Raw genomic sequence first — 18,347 nt, 5'->3', positions numbered from 1 at the left:
CAACAAAGCAGGCCTACAACTTCCTAACCCGTACATCTCTGGAATGTGGGAGGGAACCGGAGCACCCGGAGGAAACCCACGCAGACACACAGGGGAGAATGTACAAACTCCTTACAGACAGCGGCCGGAATTGAACCTGGGTCACTGGTGAAGGGATATGGGGATAAGGCTGGTACAGTGTACTGAAGTGTACTGAATGGTGGAACAGGGCTGAATGGCCTACTCCTGCTCCTATGTTCTTTGTTTCTATGCAAAAACATTTTTTTTAAATATAGCACGGTAACTGGCCCTTCCAGCCCAATGAGTCTGCACCGCCCATTTAAACCCACGTTAACCCACCTGTACATCTTTGGAATGTGGGAGGAAACCGGAGCACCCGGAGGAAACCCACGCAGACACACAGGGAGAACATACACACTCCTTACAGACAGCGGCGGGAATTGAACCCCGATGGCCGGTGCTTCAATAGCGTTGCGCTAACGGCTATGCTATCATGCTGCCCACGCAATATGTTCAAATGGGTCAATGCAGGGCAATAAATGGGGGAATGGAACTGATGGAAATGCTTTGAGAGCTGGCAAAGCCTCAATGGGCCAAATGGCCTCCTATGCCGTAAGAAAATGGGTGTTCCACCAAAATTCACTTCTCCGTCACCTGAAGCCTACAACAGTTTAGCGAATCATTCTTGAAGTTCCTGATTTGCTCCTAGATTGTCCTCGGGTACATGGTTCTACCTCTGGCCTGTTTTCTCACCCCCCCCCCCACCGGAAGGAGCGGGTTATATGAAGTTGCGGGTGTGGGAGCATTGCTGTGGCAGCATATCAAGGCTCTGTGGCCAGCTTCTTCGCCGTGCCTCAGCTGGCAGGTCACTGGGAGTGCCGTCCCTGCCACTGCCTGCCACCCGTGGGACTGTGCCTCCTGTTCATGGTGTTGTTCTCTACCCGCAGAAATAAAAAGCCGCCAAAATTCTGTGCTGCAAGGGAACAGCGGCCATGTCGGTGCCAAGAGAAGGTGGGACGGGCGAGAGCTTCTGGGAGGTCAGTTACAGTCCCGTGACTCTGCTGTGCTCCTGACTCAGCCAGACTGTCCTGACCCGTGACCTCCTCCCCCGCACCCACCTCAGCGACCTCCCCTCTCCCACATTCAATTCTCGGGTTACCTCAGCTCCTCCCGTTCCCCACTCTTTACCCTCTGCACCCTCTACCACCCAACCCTCAGCACACCTTGCATTCCCTCCCTCCTTTGACCTATTGGAACCTCCTCTCCCTCCTCCCCTGCCCCCCGGACCCTCCCCTCTTTTCTTCGCTACCACCCCCCTCTCCCGGACCCTCTCTCTCTCTCTCTACCCACCACCCCCCCCCCCCCCCGAACCCTCTGCGCCTCCCCTCCACCACAATCAGCATTCGTCCCTCGCCCTCTCTGACAACATCCCTCCTCACCCTCTCTACATTTTGACCCCTGTGCTTGGGCACCCCCAATGGCCCCCCCCACCCCCCACTGCAGTCCTTTCTGACCATTATCCTCACTCGACACTCCTCCCCTCAAAGCCCTGCTCTTCCCCTCGGTGTGCTGTGTGTGTGTGACCTCCAGCAGCAACTCCCACCCAGCACCCTTCCTACCTCCGCTACACGCGCAGACACACCTCACTCTCTGCTCGAGTGGGTCTGGGTGTCGTGGCCCATGCAGCCGGTCTGCACAGCCACAGAATCTGGGGTCTTGTGTGCTTCATTTCCCAGGGTGTGTGTTGTACCCTTCCAAATGAATGCCCGGGCTTCTGCCCACAGCTCACCCCTCGAGTGTGGTGCAGGGGGTGCCTGATACTTGCAGCGCTCGCGTGCTCTCTCGAGCGCTCTCTCTCTCTCGAGCGCTCTCTCGCTCTCTCTCTCTCGTTCTCTTTCTCTCTCTCGTTCTCTCTCCCCCTCTCCCAGTGCGTTGCAGCCTTTAAGGTGCGAGGGCAGGGAGCAGGAAGCCTTGGCCTTCCTGCCAACATCTCCTGCTCCCATCCAGACAACCTCAGCACCAGGAGTTCCTCCCTTGATGCTAATCTGATCACCTGCCATCACCTGCTGCCTCCCACCACCATCTCTGTCGCCCAGGTCCTGGGCTCCACTCTGATTCGTTCTCCATGCATCTCGGATTCTTGCTTCTCACTCCTCAGTGCACTCACGTCTCTGCCCATCCCCCTCTTGAATGACTCCAGCCCTTCGGTACACTCCTTTCCTCGCTGCCCCATCTCTTGACCATCCTGGAACGCACGCACCTTCCTGCTGAAGCTCCAATCCAGGACACCAGTTGCCGCGTTCTCTGAGTTCCCTTTGCAACCCCTCTACCTCCGCACCCTGCCCAGGACGGCGCTCCGCAGCCATGCATTTTACCCACTGGAACTACATCCCCCTCACCTTTCACTCTCCACCTTTCTCCCCCCGAAGCCGGGACACTACAGCAGGACGGTGAAGCGGATCGATGACGGGAACCGGCTCTGCAACGAGCTGCTCAGCTGCTTCCAGGAGAGAGCGCGGATTGAGAAGCAGTACGCCCAGCAGCTGATGAACTGGTCCAAGAAGTGGAAGGCCATGGTGGAGAAAGGTAAGAGACCCGCGAATCCGCCACCCAGTTGCATCCTTGCCGGGCCTGGCACCACTCCGACCTGTCCACAGCCAAGAAAGCTCACCAGTGCCTCTACTTCCTCAGGAGGCTAAAGAAATTTGGTTTGTCCCCTTTGACACTCACCAACTTTTACCGATGCACCATAGAAAGCATGCTATCAGGATGTATCACGGCTTGGTACGGCAACTGCTCTGCCCAGGACCGCAAGAAACTGCAGAGAGTTGTGGACACAGCACAGTGCATTATGGACACCAGCCTCCCCTCCTTGGACTCTGTCTTTACCTCTCGCTGCCTTGGTGAAGCAGCCGGCATAATCAAAGACCCCACCCACCCAGGTCATTCTCTCTTCTCCCCTCTTCCATCAGGCAGAAGATACGGGAGCCTGAGGGCACGTACCACCAGGCTCAAGGACAGCTTCTACCCCACTGTAATAAGACTATTGAACTGTTCCGTTATACAATGAGATGGACTCTGACCTCATGATCTACCTTATTGTGACCTTGCACCTTATTGCACTGCACTTTCTCTGTAGCTGTGACACTTTACTCTGTACTAACTGAATGTAATTGCATTGTGTAATGAATTGACCTGTACGATCAGTACGCAAGACAAGTTTTTCACTGTACCTCAGTACAAGTGACAATAATAAACCAATACCAATAGGATATTTTCCTCATGGCTGAGGCAGAGAGGAGGTCGTGCTCAAATTGTACAAAACACTAGTTAGGCCACAGCTATTGCCATGTACAGTTCTGACCGTCACGTCACAGAAAGGACTCGAGAGCACTGGAGAGGGTGCAGGAGAGATTGACGAGGATGTTTCCAGGGCTGGAGAAGTTAGGCATGGGATTGCTTACTTTGGAACAGAGGAAACTTGGGAAAAGTTTAAAAACCAACTGTACGTCTGGGCAGCGTGGATAAGAAAGTTCCATTTCCCTCAGCAACATGGCATAGCTTCAAAGTAAATTCTCGATGGAGAGGACTCGAGGAGAAATATTTACACCCAGTGGGTGAAAGGGGTCTGAAGCTCACTGCCTGAAAGTGCAGTAGAGATGGAAGAACGCGTTTATTACAGGACAACTTTAAATAACTTTCCCTAATCTTAACTTTCTTAACTTTCAATCCCGCAAGAAATAATTGTAGGGTAAATTTATTTAAAGTTATTTATTTTTAAGATCTCTTTATTAGTCACATGTACATTGAAACACACAGTGAAATGCATCCTTTGCGTAGAGTGTTCTGGGGGGCAGCCCGCAAGTGTTGCCACGCTTCCAGCACCAACATAGCATGCCCACAACTTCCTAACCCGTACGTCTTTGGAATGTGGGAGGAAACCGGAGCACTCGGGAAACCCACGCAGACACACTGGGAGAACGTACAAACTGCTTACAGACAGCGGTAGTACAGGTAAAAACAATAACAGTGCAGAGTAAAATGTCACAGCTACAGAGGAAGTGCAGTGCAGGTAGACAATAACGTGCAAGGTCTACATCCCTTTTCAACCACCTTATCTATCTGTCCCATCACCTTTGGGGATTTCTGGGCAGGTAAGATCCCTCTGTTCCTCTGTAGCTCTTGGTTTTCAACCATTTATTCTGTATTCCTTGCCCTCTTAATTGCCCATTCCAAATGCATTCCTTCATACAGCCTGGAATTATTTTTAAAATTTCTAATTTATGGGATGTGGGCATTGCTGACAAGACCAATATTTGTTATCCATCCCTGCTTACTGTTGAGAAAGTGGTGGTGAGCAGCTGTCTTAAACTGTTGTGGACTACGAGATGAAGTCCAGCTTACAAATGCTCGACTTCTGTACAGCCCGTACGTATGAATGGGTGTTTGGGAGACTGGCAGGATGGATTTGGTGAGCATTGCGGGCCTGCAGGCATCTTCTGCCGTGCAGGAACTTCGTTCACAGCTGATATTTTCCTTTTTATTTGGCTGAGCCAGAGAGGAGGTCATGCTCAAATTGTATAAAACACTAGTCAGCCCACAGCTATGTACCGTTCTGGCTGCCACGTCACAGAAAGGATGCGAGAGCACTGGAGAGGGTGCAGGAGAGAATGACGAGGACGTTTCCAGGGCTGGAGAAGTTAGGCATGGGACTGTTTACTTTGGAACAGAGGAAACTTGGGAAAACTTTAAAATCAACTGTAAGAAATGTCTGGGCAGCGTGGATAAGAAAGCTCCGTTTCCCTTAGAAGCGTGACATAGCTTCAAAGTAAGTTATCGATGGAGAAGAGAAATATTTACACCCAGTGGGTGAAAGGGGTCTGAAACCCACTGCCCGAAAGTGTCAAACAGGAATGGAGCCTTGCTGTAACCGGGAGGCCACCTGTATTGGTATTGGTTTATTATTGTCACTTGTACCAATACACAGTGGAAAAAACCTGTCTTGCATACCGATTGTACAGGTCAATTCATTACACCGTGCAGTTACATTGAGTTAGTACAGAGTGCATTGAGGTAGTACAGGTAAAGACAATAACAGTACAGAGTAAAGTGTCACAGCTACAGAGAAAGTGCAGTGCAATAAGGTGCAAGGTCACAACAAGGTAGATCGTGAGGTCAGAGTCCATCTCATTGTATAAGGGAACCGTTCAATAGTCTCCTCCCTGTGGGATAGAAGCTGTCCTTGAGACTGGTGCTAAGTGCCCTCAGGCTCCTGTATCTTCTACCTGATGGAAGAGGAGAGAAGAAAGAATGACCCAGGTGGGTGGGGTCTTTGATTATGCTGGCTGCTTCACCAAGGCAGTGAGAGGTAAACCATAGAACCATACAGCACAAAACAGACCCTTCGGCCCACCATGTTGTGCCGTCCATCAAACCACCCTCACACTACCTAACCCCTTCCTCCCGCATATCCCTCTATCTCACATTCCTTCATATGCCTATCCAACAAACTCTTGAACCTGTCCAACGTACCTGCCTCCACCACCACCCCAGGCAGTGCATTCCATGCACCAACCACTCTCTGGGTGAAAAACCTCCCCCTGACATCTCCCCTGAACCTCCCACCCATAACCTTAAAGCCATGCCCTCTCGTCTTGAGCATTGGTGCCCTGGGAAGGAGGCGCTGACTGTCTACTCTATCTATTCCTCTCAATATTTTATATACCTCTATCATGTCTCCTCTCATCCTCCTCCTTTCCAGTGAATAAAGCCCTAGCACCTTAAGCCTTTCCTCATATTCCATACGCTCTAATCCAGGCAGCATCCTGGTAAATCTCTTCTGCACTCTCTCCAACGCCTCCACATCCTTCCTATAATGCGGCGACCAGAACTGAACACAGTACTCTAAGTGTGGTCTAACTAGAGTTTAACTTGAGTTTTGTCTACAGAGAAAGAGTCCAAGGAGGGGAGGCTGGTGTCCATAATGCACTGTGCTATGTCCACAACTCTCTGCCGTTTCTTGCGGTCCTGGGCAGAGCAGTTGCCATACCAAGCCGTGGTACATCCTGATAGGATGCTTTTTATGGTGCATTGGTAAAAGTTGGTAAGTGTCAAAGGGGACAAACCAAATTTCTTTAGCCTCCTGAGGAAGTAGAGGTGCTGGTGAGCTTTCTTGGCCGTGGCATCTATGTGATTTGACCAGGGCAGGCTATTGATGATGTTCACTCCCAGGAACTTGAAGGTCTCAACCCTCTCGACCTCAGCAGCATTGATGTAGACAGGTGCATGTGCACTGCCCCCTTTCCTGAAGTCAATGACCAGCTCTTTTGTTTTATTGACATTGAGGGAAAGGTTGTTGTCATGACACCATGCCACTAAGCTCTCTATCTCCTTCCTGTACTCCGACTCATCGCTGTTTGAGATACGGCCTACAACGGTGGTACCATCTGCAAACTTGTAAATGGAGTTAGAGCAGAATCTGGCCACATTGTCGCAAGTGTATAGGGAGTAGAGGGCTGAGGATGCAGTCTTGTGGGCCACCAGTGTTGAGAATAATCGTGCCGGAGGTATTTTATCCTGACGACGTGGAAGGACCAGTGTTGGGGAGGGGGTGCCAGGTTTTAGACCCCAGTAACGGTAAAGGATGAGCGATACATTTCCAAGTCAGGTTGGTGTGTGATCTTGGGAGAGGAACCTGCAGGTAGTGGTGCTCCTCCCACAAACCTCTGTCCTTGTCCTTGGTGATGGTCACGAGTTTGGAAGGTGCCGTTAGGGTGCCCTGGGCAAGCAACAGCAGTGCCTTTATAGATGGTATGCACTGCAGCTACACTGTGAACGTTGGGGCTGGCGAATGGGCTACCAGTCAAGTGGCTGCTCAGTTCTGCATGGCGTCAAGGTTCTCCAGTGTTGGAGCTGCTTCAACCAGGCACTGTCCTGTCTTTGTCCACCTAGGAGAAGGTGGATAGGCTATGGGCTTCAGGTCACACACCAGAGGGCCCCCAGTCTCTGACCCTCTATTTTAGTAAGACTATTTAGTCCACTATAAGTTTCTGGTAAATGTGAATTTCATTTCCCACTTTGCTGCCCACTACACCGGTCTGTTAATATCTTTCTGCAGTCTAAAGCTTTCTCCCTGATTATCAACCACGTGCCCAGTGTTTGTATAACTTCAAACTTTGTACCCTTGTCTGCTGCACTAAAAGCTAAATCATTACTGTACACACTGAAGTGGGAGGGATCTAACACCGAGCCGTGGAGCCCCACTGCAAGCGGCCTTCTGATCAACGTAACACCCTTTCCTTCCTGTTCTTAATCCAGTCCACAACTCTTCTGTGCAATCTTGTGATCTTTCACTTTCTATTCTGTGTGCACGTGGGATTTCAGCAATGCTTCCCTAAAATCCGTGTAGGTAAATCAAAAGTGTTACTGCCAGCAACCTTCCCTGTTGCCTCCTAAAACAAAATGTAGCTGGGTTAATCAGAAGTGACCTCTCCTTAACATATCCATGCTTTATGTCCTTGTTAACCTGGGCAATTTTAAATGCTGACTTGTACTGTCCTAGAGAATGGTTTCCAATACTTTATTAGGTTGACTGGTCTGTAGTTATTTGGACTGTGGGGAGGATCAGATTGAAATCCCACTTGTTTCTGAGAGCCATTGGCATCAATGCAGGAGTCTTGAACGTCCCCAGGATACCCCACTTCACACTGGGGTTCACTCCCTGCAGTTTCTTTGTGATTGCACTGAGAAATCTGGGCATTGAACAGGTTAGAGGAGCAGCTCAAAGGATAGGATTAAAATCTATTTAATCACATTTTTGTCTAGTGGTTTATTGTTCTTAAAGCATTTTAATTTTTTAAAGTTCATTTTCAGAATTTTTAAAAATGGAATGATTAATTTTTAACGGTCTTTGAATAGCTTTTGATGTCTGTGACTGTCAGAGACATTCCAAGGTATTTAAAGTCTTCCAAATGTCGGTAAAAGAATAGTAGTTTCAATGGAATAACAATTGGCAGAAAAATAGTAAATTGATGCAGTGTGTTCAGAATAATCTCCTGCAGTAATATGTCCCACAGCCACCAATGGAGCAGGCCATTGAGACTTGACGATCTGTAATAAACCAGATTAAATTAACAGCCAATTGTTTATCTAATGGGGATCATTGATGACTGTGTTCAATATAGTATGTGAAACAGCTGTCACTATTCAATGTGTAAATATGACTTCACAACTACTACTTGTACTTCCACAGCACCTTTAAGGTAACAAAATATCTCAAGGCATGACATGGCAGCATCATCAATTTGATACCAAGCTGCAGATGAACTGAAGCTTGGTCTTAGATAAGATCTCTTTATTAGTCACATATACATTGAAACACACAGTGAGATGCATCTTTTTGCGTAGTGTTCTGAGGGCAGCCCACAAGTGTCGCCACGCTTCCGACGCCAACATAGCACGCCCACAGCTTTCTAACCCGTACGTCTTTGGAATGTGGGAGGAAACCGGAGCACCCGGAGGAAACCCACGGGGAGAACGTACAACCTCCTCACCGACAGCGGCTGGAATTGAACACAGGTCCCTGGTGCATTGAGGTAGTAAATAGAAAAAATGAACACAGAATATAGTGTAGATTTAAGAGCTACCCAAACTAACCACCCCTGGTGTTCGTAGGAAGTCTGTGACGCAGAAGGAAACCATTCAGCTCATCCTATTCATAATGCTTGAAGGATCTACCCAGCCGAGTCCCAACTTCCAGCACTTGTATCTTCTACCTCACACAAGAAAACAGGAGCAGGAATAGGCCATCTGGTCCCTCAGCTATCCTGTCATTCAATATAATAATGATTTGCCCCCAAGCCACAATTTCTCTTCTGGTCCAGTTCCTCATAGCCCTCAATTCCCATAGTTCTTCCAAGCGGTATTTAAATGTGAGATTTTGTCCCAATTGTTCTCTCGGGCAGTGAATTTCAGACCCTTCAGATGAAAGCATTATTCCTTCACTCCTTCCCAATCCTTTCAGCAATTACTTTAAATCTTTGCCCCTGGTTTACGTCTGCATCGCTTGAGAAGAGCCAATGGCCGTATCAAGGGAACAGCCAGGGTGAGGGATTTATGATTTAATGGAGACTAGTTAGTGTATTTGACAGGCGTGGCTAGTTTGTGCAGGGACAGTTCCTCCAATGTCATTGGAAGTTTGGAAGGGAAGGAGGTAGTGAGTAGATTGGGCCGGTGAACCTTTTTCACGACTGGATCGGTGCTTGGGTGTAGTCTCACTTCATGTGCCACCTTCTCAGAAGAAGTGCCACCAACCCAGTGACTGTAGCAGGTCAAGAAGGCAGCTGATCAGCCGCATCACCTCGCGGGCAATTAGGATGGGCAAGAGTTGCAGTGTTACATCCTGTGCGAGTAACAAAACAAAATCGGGGCGGGCTGGTTGAATCTTGCATCATGATGGAAGGCTAGGACCACGGAGAGAGCCCCGTGGCCAGTTCAAACCAGCGTAGGTGCAATAATAAACTGTCCTTATCAGAAGAGAGATCGGGGAGTGTTTGGGGGCAGCAAAGTCTCAGGATAAAGAAGTGATGGGATTGTTATGTTGTATTTGTTACCATTCACTTCCAAACGAGGGAGAGGCGCCGTGGGGCGTCACGGTAGCATAGCGGTTAGCGCAACGCTATTACAGCGCCAGCGATCGGGGTTCGATTCCCGTCGCTGTCTGTGAGGATTTTGTACGTTCTCCCCGTGTGTCTGCATGGGTTTCCTCTGGGTGCTCTGGTTTCCTCCCACATTCCAAAGACGTACGGGTAGGTTAATTTGGGTTTAAAATGGGCTGCGCGGACTCGTTGGGCCGGAAGGGCCTGTTACCACGATGTAAGTAAAATTTAAAAATTTTTTTTAAAATTTAAAAAAATTTATGATGATGAATTGTGGTAATAATCTTACAAGATGGAGCAAGAGAGAGATAACGAGCCAGCAGAATTTAATAATGGGCTCAGTTGCTTGTCTAATGGTGTGTGAACTGACAGCATTCAGTGAAGTGTTTGAAGGGGAATGGCTGACGTTAATGCAATGAGACGTGACTCATTACAAACTGGGCATATGTGTTCATGGGCAAACCAACAGCACTTTAGCAGAAGGTACTCGAAGGAATTCAGCCTGGCACAAGTCCAGTTCGCGTATTAAAGGGCTGACAAAGACAGCCATGGTAAGGTGTAACCATTGAGTCTGTGCTGACCATCGACCATAATCCCATCTTATTCTCCCCACATTCCAAGTCAAGTCGAGTTTATTGCCATGTGCATAAGTACGGTGAGGTACAAGTACAATGATGTACCAGCATCACAGACACATAGGTACAGACAACACACACAGAATATAAATTATGCATAAATTGTACAAGACAGCAAAGAGCAAGTTGCTCTCTGCAGATCTGCTCATTACTTTTACTATAATCGTTCTACACTCTTAAATTTAAATTCTATGTCACTATTACTAATAATGTTCTTTTGTTGTTTTTACCCTGTACTACCTCAATGCACTCTATACTACCTCAATTCACTGTATAATGAATTGACCTGTACGATCGGTATGCAGGACAAGTTTTTCACTGTGCCTCGGTACAAGTGACAATAATAAACCAATACCAGAAAAAAGGTCTGTGCAAAAACAAGGCATTACACCGGGCTGTGACCACCACTCTCTGCAGCCTCTTGCGTTCCTGTGCGTTTGAATTGCCGTACCAGGCATTGATGCAACCAGTTAGGATTTCAACAGTGATCTCTAGAGGTTTGTTAGAGTACTTGGTGACATGCCAAATCTCATTAAGCTTCTCAGAAAGCAGAGGTGCTGGCACGTCTTTTTCGTAATTGCATCTATGTGCTGGGCCCAGGACAGGTCATCCGAGATGTTAACACCCAGGAATTTGCTTATGCTCTCCACCTCTGACCCACCAATGAGGATTGTGTCCCTTTCTGCATCCGAGATGTTAACACCCAGGAATTTGCTTATGCTCTCCACCTCTGACCCACCAATGAGGATTGTGTCCCTTTCTGAACTTTCGCATCAACTGCCCCCAGATTCTACCACTCCCCTACGCTTGAGGGGCAAGTTACAGTGGCCAGTTAACCTACCAACCTGCATGTCTTTGTGATGTGGCAGGAAACTGGAGCATCCACAGAAAGCCGTGTGATCACAGAGAGAATATGCAAACTCCACACCAACAGCACCCGACGTCGGGATTGAATCCCGGTCTCTGGCGCTGTGAGGAATGCCTGTACTAATTGTGCCGCTGTGATGCTGAAAATGAAAATACGGAAATGGTGAGCTTTTTCACCAATTACTTCAGTATTCAGAGTAGAGGAAGACGTGGTGGACATTGCAATGGATGGAGAATTAGATTAAGGCAAGAACTCAATAAAGTTCAAAAACTAAATAATAGTAATGAACAAAATAAAGGCACTGGAATGTTACAATTCCTAGAACCAGGATTTCCATCCTACATGGATGTCGTCATGCTCTGACTAAAATCTTATAAATTTCTCCATTTGGGAACTATTCCCTGAGATTGGAAAATCGGGCATGTCATCCACTCCACTATTTACAAAGGATGAGAGAGACAAACAAAGGAATTGTGGACCATTAGTTGTCTGGAGCTCACCACAGTGTACAACTAAGAAAAAGGTGACCAAAGACTTTAAATTCCCTGTTGACCAGAGCATACTGGCATGGATTTGTAAAGGTTACCTCATGCCTGACAAATCCAATGGAATTTTTTTTGAAAAAGTAACCAAAGTCATTGGCAGGGGCACAACAATGGATGTTGGTTATATAGAATTCGAGAAGCCATCTAATAGAAGACTACATTGGCTAAAGTCAAGGCTCATGGAACAGGAGACATCACATTGACCTGGTTAGGAAATTCTTCCTGGACGGTCCCTCAGGATGACTTACTTCTGTGGGTTCTGGGGTGATGCTGTGGGACCTGCAGATCCTAACAAAGGCAGGATGGGTAGTTCAGGAGGTACTTGTGCTGAGCTTCTGTGCACTCCTGACAGAGGTACTCAAGTTAGGCTTGGGTTTAGGGACAACATAAAATGAATAGCTGATAGTGCAGTAAGCCAGTATGCTGAATGATTACTCTGCCTCAGTGTTTCAAGGAAAGCCATCTCAAGGAAGGTAACATTAATCAGAGATGGGGACTCACTAAAATTAACATAGGCAAAGCTAATGGCACTGAAGGCTGACAAATCCCCAGGATCAGTAGGTCTCAAGGAAAGTTGATGAGAACAATGAAGATTTCTTTACTAAAACCTTTTCAAACTTGTATTGATACGTGAACCATTCCAGTTAAAAGTTTTGCGTGTCTCTCCATGTGAGAATGGGAAACCAGGCAATTATAGACCAGTGAGCCCCACATCTGTTGTCGGGAAATACCAAAGGTACAAGATTGAAGCAAATCTATTTGTTTCATCCCTCTCCTCCCTCTATCTCCTAATCCCTCAATTAGTTAGAGTTGGCATTAATTTGTAGGCTGGATCATATCTGACGAAGCTGATAGAACTTTTGAAGAGGCACTGGAAGTGCTTCACTGATTCTATGCAAAATATCTGTTGGGGGGTGGGGGGTTCTTCTGTAGCATTTCAGAGGAGTTTTGTTAAAGTTGCTCGTAAGATGTAAATTGAAATTTATGAAATTAAAGACGTATTAACCTAGGAAACTGGGCACCAGGAGGCAAAGAATGGGGTGATTCTCATTGACATGATGTGACCCATAGAGATCTTTAAGGAGCCCAGTGAAGGATGCAACAAACCATTATTTACCTGGATGCATGACCTTCTATTCTCCTATAGCCTGGGCACTCTTTGTAACTTTGCTATTTGTCTGAATCCTCCCCTCCTTCTCCCTTGTGCACTTCCTCCTGCTCTACTCAATCAACCTCCCTCCCTGCATTCCTCCACCCCTCCCAAACCTTTCTCTCACTGTCTTACTCCTCCCTTTTGCCTGCTCTCTCCGTCCTCGCTTTCACCTCTGCTGTTCTCCCATTTGTCTCCTCGTTCTCCTTTCTCTCCTCTCTCCCCCTCTCTCTTTCTTTCTCTTTCTCACTTTCTTTTTCTCACATAATCTTCTCTCTCGCCCGCTCTCTCCTCTTTTCATCCTTTCCCTTCTATTTCGTGTCCTTTTGCCTCCCCTCTAATTTGACGTTCCCCTCCTTTGCCCATTTTTTCTCCTTTCTTTCACATCCTCTCTCTCTCTCATTCATCCTCTTCTTCTCCGTGGGTCACACTTCTGCCCTCACTCTCTCCTTCCCCACTCTCTCCCATCACTGTCCTATCATTTACCCCTCGCCTGTCTTTTGCCTCTCCTTGCTCCTTGTTTTGCTTTCTCTCTTTTATCGCCCCCCCATTTCTTTCATTTGCTCTTCCTCACCTTTTCTCCTCACCCTCACTTTTGCCCCTTCTCCCATCTTTCACCTCTCACTCACCTTTTTGTTCGGCCTCTCTCTCTCTCTTCCCCATCCTTCCTTTGTCTTGCTGTCACTCTCACTGTCTCTGTCTACTCCCATCCAACTGATCCCTCTATCTCCATTTTCACCCATTTCACTTCCCCTCTGCCTCTCCTCTCTCACGCTTTTGCGCCCTCGATGCTGCTGCTGCCCGCTCTCTCTCTCGCCCTCTCGCTCCCTCGATCCCCTCTCTCTCCTCACTAGGTGCACAGTATGGCACTCTGGAGAAAGCCTGGCATGCCTTCATGTTGGCTGCTGACAAGCTGAGTGAACTCCACCTGGAAATGCAGAGACATTTAGCGGGTGCAGACAGCGCCAACGTCAAGCAGTGGCAGAGGGAGTCCTACCACAAGCAACTGGTTGGGGGATTCAAGGAGACCAGGGAGGCCGAGGACGAGTTCTGCAAGGCGCAGAAGCCCTGGGTGAAAAAGCTCAAGGAGGTATGATGTCCAGTGATGTGACAGTGCAGTGGGTGCTGGTCAGGGGGAGAATGCATCAGTGTTGTTCACAGTGTAAACCCAATGTGTCTCGTTGATGTGTGGGCTGGTCTCTGCGCCCCCCCGGGCCAGTCGGGCCAGTGCGGGTCGGTCTCTGCGCCCCCCTGGGCCAGTGCGGGCCAGTCAGGTCAGTCTCTGCGCCCCCCCCGGGCCAGTCGGGCCATTGCGGTCCAGTCAGTCTCTGCATCCCCCCCAGGCCAGTGCGGGCCAGCCGGTCTCCGCGCCCCCCCCGGCCAGCCGGTCTCCGCGCCCCCCCGGGCCAGTGTGAGTCGGTCTCTGCGCAGCCTCCCCCCACCCCGGCCAGTGTGGGTCGGTCAGTCTCTGTGCCCCCTGGGCCAGTGCTGGCCGGCCGGTTTCCGCGCCCCGCAGGCCAGTGCGGTCTGTGTTCAGGGTGGGGAGGGTCTCTGACATTGAACTGCTGGAGCTGCACTGCGGCCGCTGTCACCCACGGTGAGCGTACGGGGTTTAACCTGCTCTGTTGTCCCTGTGCGACCCCTACCAGGTGGAGGCGGCCAAGCGGAATTACCACGGCGCACGCAAGGAGGAGCGGGCTGCGCAGATCCGCGAAAGCAACGGCCGGGCGGACCAGTCCGTGGCCCCTGATCAGCTCCGCAAGCTGCAGGAGCGTGTGCAGAGGAGCTCGCAGGAGGTGGAGAAGGTCAGAGCAACGCAGGGCACAGAAGGCTGTGGTCTGAGCTTGGTGGCGGTGGGGTGGTGCTCGATGCACAGTGATTCACTGTATGTGTGGGTGGCTCGGTGCAGTGGGAGAGAAGGGTCACTTTGTGTGTGTGTGTGTGTGTGTGTGTGTGTGTGTGTGTGTGTGGGACATTACTGACGGAATGGATCTTTATGAATAAGATTGGGTTGCCAATCAGGTGGGCTGCTTTGTCCTGGGTGGTGTTGAACACCTTGAGAATTATTGACCTGCACTCATTCAGGCAAGCAGAGAGCCTGGTAGATGTTGTATGGGTTTAGTACATCACATCTTGATGCCCCATTCTGGTAGATGCTCCATATATCAATGTGGTACAGGAGGAGGCCATTGGGCCCGTCGAGGACATTGGGGCCCAAGGAGAAATCCCATTTCTCCCCCCCCCCCCCCCCCCCACTTAATTTCCTTGCAATACTGCTGCCCACCTACGCGCTATGGGCAACTTACAGTGACCAAGTAACCAACCGACTGTAACGAAAATATTTTAAAATTCGTTCCTTGTTCTTTCCTGATTCAGCAGCAAGAGGTATTCGCAAACAAAGGAGGCACTGTACATGTGTTAAAGGTTATAGAAACTATTAGAGTAATATGAAGAACAAAATAATGAAAAGAGGAAGAATACTTACAGAAGGAAGCAAAATAATACTTGTCAACCAATCAATATAGGTACATGGAGCTTAGAAAAATAGAGGGCTATGGGTAAGCCCTATGGGACATGTTCGGCACAGCTTCGTGGGCCAAAGGGCCTGTATTGTGCTGTAGGTTTTCTATGTTTCTATCAATGAACATATAATGCCGGAGGGAACCTCAGGTGTCCAACAGCCTTTCACGCCGCCTTCTGTCCGTGTCTCAGCACCGGTCGCGACCCAGCCTTCACGATTTGCACAAAGACGGTCCCCCCTTTTATACCCCTCAAAAACTTAGCATAACTTTTGCCCCAGTACTTTTCCATTCATTTGTGGTACCAGCCTGTACCTTCTTATCACTTGCAACCTTCGGCCCAAACACCTAACTTAGAAACAGAGACAACAGGTCCGCAAGGAAGAAAACGTCCTTCACTGGTATCTAATCTCAAGGATGTGCATCTATACTCCCCTAAGTTCTCAAAACGTTCCCACATTCCCAAGCTGACACCATTTTGTGCCACACACTACTGCACACACGAAGGAGGAATCAGAAATGACTTTTGGCTAACTTAAATCTTTCCTTGTACCAACCCGCACCTCCTTGGGACGTGGGAGGAAACTGGAGCACCCAGACAACACCGGGGGTCAGGATCGAACCGGGGTTTGCTGGAGCTGTGGGGCTGCAGCTCTACCTGCTGCACTCACCCAATGCCCCTTGACGAGGGAGGGGCGGGGAGTGGCAGGAGAGAGATGGGGAATGACTGGGGAGACGGGGTTGGTGGGGTGGGGGAGTGGCGGGGGAAAGACGAAGTGACGGGGAAGATGGAGAGTGACTGGGGAGACGGGGAGGGGACTGGGCAGTGATGGAGGAGTAGCGGGGGAGACGGGGAGGGGACGGCAGTGATGGGGGCGTGACGGGAGAGGCATGGGAGTGACTGGGGAGACGGGGAGGGGACTGGGCAGTGATGGGGGTGTGACGGGAGAGGCGCGGGAGCAACGGGAGACGGGGAGGTGGCTTCCAGGACAGGTCCGTGGATAGAGCCAGCGCGCAGCATGCTCCTCACCAAGCACGTGTGTGCCTCTTGCCATTCGGCTGCCCAGACCTAGTGACTGTGTCAGGGTTGCCAACAGTGGGGGCTGTCGGCCCTCAGCAGGCCCAAGCGAGAACACAGGGCGCTCGGCGGGACTGCGGCATGAGTCGGAGTGGTTGGTGGCCCGTTACTGTGGCAACAGCTGCCAGGCCTTTGTGAACAAGCCTGCTCAACAGGCCAGACCTCCAGTGGGGTGGGCCAAGAGGTGAATTCTGGCCACGATTCATCGGGGTCTGCTCACCGCCTCTCGCTAAACTTCTGCGGGATTTAAAATCCAGCTGAGACCGCTCTCCACAGCGTACCATCCAGCCCTGCTTACTCCAACCCCAGCTGGTCCTGGTGCAGTCCCCACCGGTCCCGTTTCACACCCACTCATGGCTCTGTCCTGTCATTATCCAACCCAAGTCTCGTCCCTCGCCCCACCCCAGCCTTGTCCTGTCACTCTCCCCCTCCCCACCATCCTACTGCGTCCTGTCTCGGGGCGTAGACTTGCACCGGACCACAGTGAATTGTCCACCTGGATTATGGATGTGTCTGTGAAGTGAGGCTTGCCCCCTCCTTCCAAAATTCTGGCATTAACCTGTAGCTGGACTACTAGGGTGCCCAGAATGGGGTTAATGATGTGGAGCAGGAGGGCTGGAGGCCAGTGGGCCGTTTTCAGGCCTGGGGTCAGAGGTGACTTGGGGAAGAGTGACCTGCCCTCTGGTTACGTGCAGGGTCGGGAGCGCTACGAGAAAGCTCTGGAGGACCTGAATAAATACAACCCCAAGTACATGGAGGACATGGAGCAGGTCTTCGACACCTGCCAGGACAACGAGAGGAAGCGCCTCCAGTTCTTCAAGGAAGTCCTGCTCGACTTCCACACGCACCTGGACCTTTCCAGCATCGACAGGTGAGGGGCTTATCCAGGGAGGCTGGGCACAAGAGGAGGAACTCAGGAGAGGAAAGGGGAGAGGTATTTGTGGGTTGGAATGATTTGAGGAAAGCATCAAGGGGAGAGAAAGCAAATGATGCCAGAGCTGTCTGCAGGAAACAAGGCAAGAAAACCTCCTGCAGACTCTGAAAGTCTGAAATATAAACAGGTATTGGTATTGGTTTATTATTGTCACTTGTACCGAGGTACAGTGAAAAACTTGTCTTGCATACCGATCGTACAGGTCAATTCATTACACAGTGCATTGAGGTAGTACAGGGTAAAAACAGTAACAGAATACAGAGTAAAGTGTCACAGCTACAGAGGAAGTGCGTTGCAGGTAGACAATAAGGTGCAAGGTCATAACGAGGTAGATCGTGAGGTCAAGAGTCCATCTCATCATATAAGAGAACCGTTCAATAGTCTTATCACAGTGGGATAGAAGCTGTCCTTGAGCCTGGAGGTCTGTGCCCTCAGGCTCCTGTATCTTCTGCCTGATGGAAGAGGGGAGAAGAGAGAATGAACTGGGTGGGTGGGGTCTTTGATTATGCCGGCTGCTTCGCCAAGGCAGCGAGAGGTGTAGACAGAGTCCACGGAGGGGAGGCTGGTTTCCGTGACATGCTGGGCTGTGTCCACAACTCTGCAGTTTCTGGCAGTCCTGGGCAGAGCAGTTGCCGTACCAAGCCGTGATGCATCCAGATAGGATGCTTTCTATGGTTTCTCTGGCTTTCTAATGCCAGAAATACTCAACAGGTCGGGCCGCAACTGTGGAGCTGACATTCTGGGTCAACAGCTGAAGCTTTTGGAATGAGTGTCGGGAGCCTGCTGATGAGCTGCCTTGCTGCAGTTTGTAACTGGGACCATCGGCCATTGCAGAGCACAGGTTCCTGGTTCCTACTCTGGGGTCTGGGCTAATGCTGAGCGATAGTTCAGGGACTGAGATCCTCTCTCTGCTGCTGGGTTGTGCGGGTGGAAGGAGCTTGGGATGGGGCCCAAACAATCGA

The 18,347-nt window shown here is 49.9% G+C and overlaps 1 protein-coding gene across 10 annotated transcripts in view; it reads left to right on the top strand.

Moving 5' to 3' along the window:
- The window catches only part of pacsin3 (protein kinase C and casein kinase substrate in neurons 3), a 79,531-nt gene that overhangs the window by 48,522 nt on the left and 12,662 nt on the right, over positions 1 to 18,347 (top strand). For all 10 annotated transcript variants that reach the window (XM_052029092.1, XM_052029090.1, XM_052029089.1 and 7 more), the window contains 5 exons: positions 948 to 1,037; positions 2,430 to 2,586; positions 13,709 to 13,944; positions 14,504 to 14,659; positions 17,147 to 17,322. In XM_052029092.1, coding sequence (XP_051885052.1) covers positions 993 to 1,037; positions 2,430 to 2,586; positions 13,709 to 13,944; positions 14,504 to 14,659; positions 17,147 to 17,322 — 770 coding nt within the window. In that variant the 5' untranslated portion in view covers positions 948 to 992. The remainder of the gene's footprint in view (positions 1 to 947; positions 1,038 to 2,429; positions 2,587 to 13,708; positions 13,945 to 14,503; positions 14,660 to 17,146; positions 17,323 to 18,347) is intronic.

This window comes from Pristis pectinata, chromosome 14, assembly GCF_009764475.1.
Source record: "Pristis pectinata isolate sPriPec2 chromosome 14, sPriPec2.1.pri, whole genome shotgun sequence".
NCBI classification, from domain to species: Eukaryota; Metazoa; Chordata; class Chondrichthyes; order Rhinopristiformes; family Pristidae; genus Pristis; species Pristis pectinata.
The sequence above is the reverse complement of the archived record's forward strand: the minus strand, read 5'-3'. Positions and strand labels throughout refer to the sequence as shown.